Below are 2,899 nucleotides of genomic sequence, written 5' to 3'. Positions count from 1 at the left end.
TGATCCATGTGATCCATGTAGTCGACTCCACCTAATGAGACAAGACTTTGTTGTTGTTGTTGTTGTTGTTTATATTCCAATATATATTATATTCTAATAGCTAATTTTAGTAACTGATTTTAATATATATGTATTTAACATAAAAAATAGGGTCAAACGAGATCTACATGTAAACAGTTTTTCTGTAGACATAATATACATAATAAAGCTCAATGATATCGTTTGATCCATGTAGTCGACTCCACCTAATGAGACAAGACTTTGTTGTTATTGTTGTTGTTGTTTATATTCCAATATATATTATATTCTAATAGCTAATTTTAGTAACTGATTTTAATATATATGTATTTAACATTTGGTCGATAAAAAATAGTTGACACCAATAATTTAAAATGTATTCCACAAGACTGCATGTATAAGTTTTCTTGAGTTAATGTTGAATATATAGCTCAGAGCACTTAACTTCCAGTGTATAGTTCATCATACATAATTTTGTTACTGTTTTTTTGAATTCCATATTATTGTGCTTTCAATGGAAAACTTGAATTTGAAGCAAAGCATTTAGTTTGGGGTGCTAAGAAATTTACAGAAATTGCGGGATTGAAATACTCATATCATCATCACGTCACGGCAAAACTTGGATTTAATGTAGCAGCTAGTAATTCGGAAGAATCTACGGAATATGATGAAGATGTAGTTTCAAGGGTAGCATCCTAACTGCTAATAAATTGGGTCAGAGCACTCTGAAATCTGAATGAATAGCTAGGATGCATCTTACTGCATTAAAATCTAAATATCACATTTCATAATAGTTGAGAATTGTTTGACTAAAATGTTGGACATAATTAATGTTTATATCTTAATTATTATCTTTATGTCAAGACATTTCATATGAGTAACGATTATTGAAATGAAGATATTTCACATTAGTGACCGTGATTGAATTGAAAATTTTAGGGTGAGGACGGGTCGATTTGGTTCGGATTTATGGTAAAATTAGAATCGAATTGGTTCGGATTTGCATTTTTTTGTATATGTACCCGAATAGTTCGGTTCGGATAATTGGGTACCCGATGACTTTGAAATTTATAAAAAAAAAAACAAATTTTTATCTTAAAAATTCAACAAGTACAATAAACATGTAACATCAATAGAAATAATCCAAACATGTTAAATACCAAATACATTAAAAACTAAACTCATTAAAATCCAAACATATTAATAATGAATAATCATTGTCTAATGGAAAAAGCCATATATATATTTTTTATTTAATTAATATATGATCGGATTCGCGGGTTGGTTCGGGTTCCGCACCCCCAAAATCGATACCCGAACCAATCACTAATAAAAGCTATCGGTTTAATTCAAGTTGGACCCGATTATCCGTTGGTTTCAAAACCAATTTAATTGGTTCAGTTCGAATTTGGACGGGTAATTGAGTAATTCGGACGGGTTCAAAACCAAAGTAAAATGGAAATCAACTCAACACTGTTGCAAAAGCAAACAATATTAATTCAACATACATCAATGAGCTTCATTTCAATTCTACTATATATAAGTAACTCAATCTGAAAATATTTAGAGGAAATTGCATGTCTTTTTCCTCCGTGCTCTCTTCTTTGCTTTTGGTGGCCTCAATGCAACCTTTATAGCAGCATCAAAAACTGTTTTTACATTCTAAAACACAAAATAGTAATGAAGAAAATCAGCACACAAAGATGAAATGTAATGAAGTTGTTAAATGTAATGAAGTGCTCATACTCACCTGTTGTGTTTTAGAACTGCACTCAATATAAGTTACTGCACCAATCATTTTCTTCATCTCTTCACCCTGTTAAATATTCACAATAATTGTTCAATAAATTGTCCTTACAAAAGGTATTCAATTCATATTCTAAGTAGACATTAATGACATGCCTGAGAAGTTGTAATTCGTGTGGATCCAGGATGATCAATCAGAAATTGTTTGTCATCTCGCAAATCTTTGCAAATCAGAGTGAAATTGAAACCAATATTATTATTAGCTCTAAGAAAAAAGCAACAAATTCATGAAACTGTTACCTAGTTTTGTTCCCACCAGCACAACAGGCACATTTGGAGCATAATGTCTCAATTCAGGCATCCACTGTTAATTAATAATTCAATAATCTTCTTTAAGACATGTTGAAATGTGACAGATACTAATTAATTAATTAATTAATAACCTCAAAATCATAAAGAAAACCTTTTTAGAAACATTCTCATAACTGGCTTTGCTGATGAGAGAAAAACACAAAAGAAACACATCAGCTCCTCTGTAACTCAAAGGCCTTAGCCTGTTGTAATCTTCTTGTCCTGTAATCCATACAATTAAACCAAATTAACATAGTTAATTAGCATTAATGATGTAATATCAGAAACAAACAGAGATGACTAACCAGCAGTATCCCACAGACCAAGATTCACAGTGCTGCCATCCACCACCACATTAGCACTGAAATTGTCAAACACTGTTGGAACATAATCCTATCATAAAAGGAGAAGAATGCTAATTACTAATTAGCTCTGATCCTTGACGATTCACTCTTTCTACACATGCATGTGCACATTAAGAAAAAGAAAAAGGAAACATAAACCAAAAATAGTTACTGTGGGAAAGGTATTGCTGGTGTAGGATATAAGCATGCAGGTTTTTCCAACAGCACCATCCCCTACTGTAACACACTTGATGAATCTGGCAGTACTCATTCTTCTTCTTCTTCTTGAACAATTAAGAGAGATTCTTTACTTATAAACACAAGTTTGAAGTTGAAAGAATGAAAGAAAGGAAGGTGGCTGGACCTTAACATTAACAACCTAGCAGCAACTTTAGTTATGGTTTTTTTTTCTTTTCTTTCCTTTAAGTGCAAGGACCAAT

General features: G+C 31.7%; 1 protein-coding gene across 2 annotated transcripts; it reads right to left on the bottom strand.

The window, feature by feature from the left end:
• On the bottom strand, positions 1,470–2,893 carry LOC107621552 (rac-like GTP-binding protein RAC13). 2 transcript variants are annotated; one of them, XM_021113929.1, is made up of 7 exons: positions 2,632–2,893; positions 2,421–2,508; positions 2,228–2,337; positions 2,065–2,128; positions 1,921–1,985; positions 1,769–1,834; positions 1,470–1,680 (listed from the first exon to the last, which is right to left on the bottom strand). In XM_021113929.1, the coding sequence occupies exons 1-7, from the start codon at positions 2,728–2,730 to the stop codon at positions 1,582–1,584; spliced, it is 591 nt and encodes a 196-aa protein (XP_020969588.1). In that variant the 5' UTR covers positions 2,731–2,893; the 3' UTR covers positions 1,470–1,581. The 2 variants fall into 2 exon arrangements, with proteins under 2 accessions (XP_020969588.1, XP_020969589.1); XM_021113930.1 differs by having other exon boundaries at positions 2,421–2,476.

Source organism: Arachis ipaensis, chromosome B10 (genome assembly GCF_000816755.2).
Source record: "Arachis ipaensis cultivar K30076 chromosome B10, Araip1.1, whole genome shotgun sequence".
Taxonomy (NCBI): Eukaryota; Viridiplantae; Streptophyta; class Magnoliopsida; order Fabales; family Fabaceae; genus Arachis; species Arachis ipaensis.
This window is presented reverse-complemented; position numbering and strand designations above follow the sequence as displayed.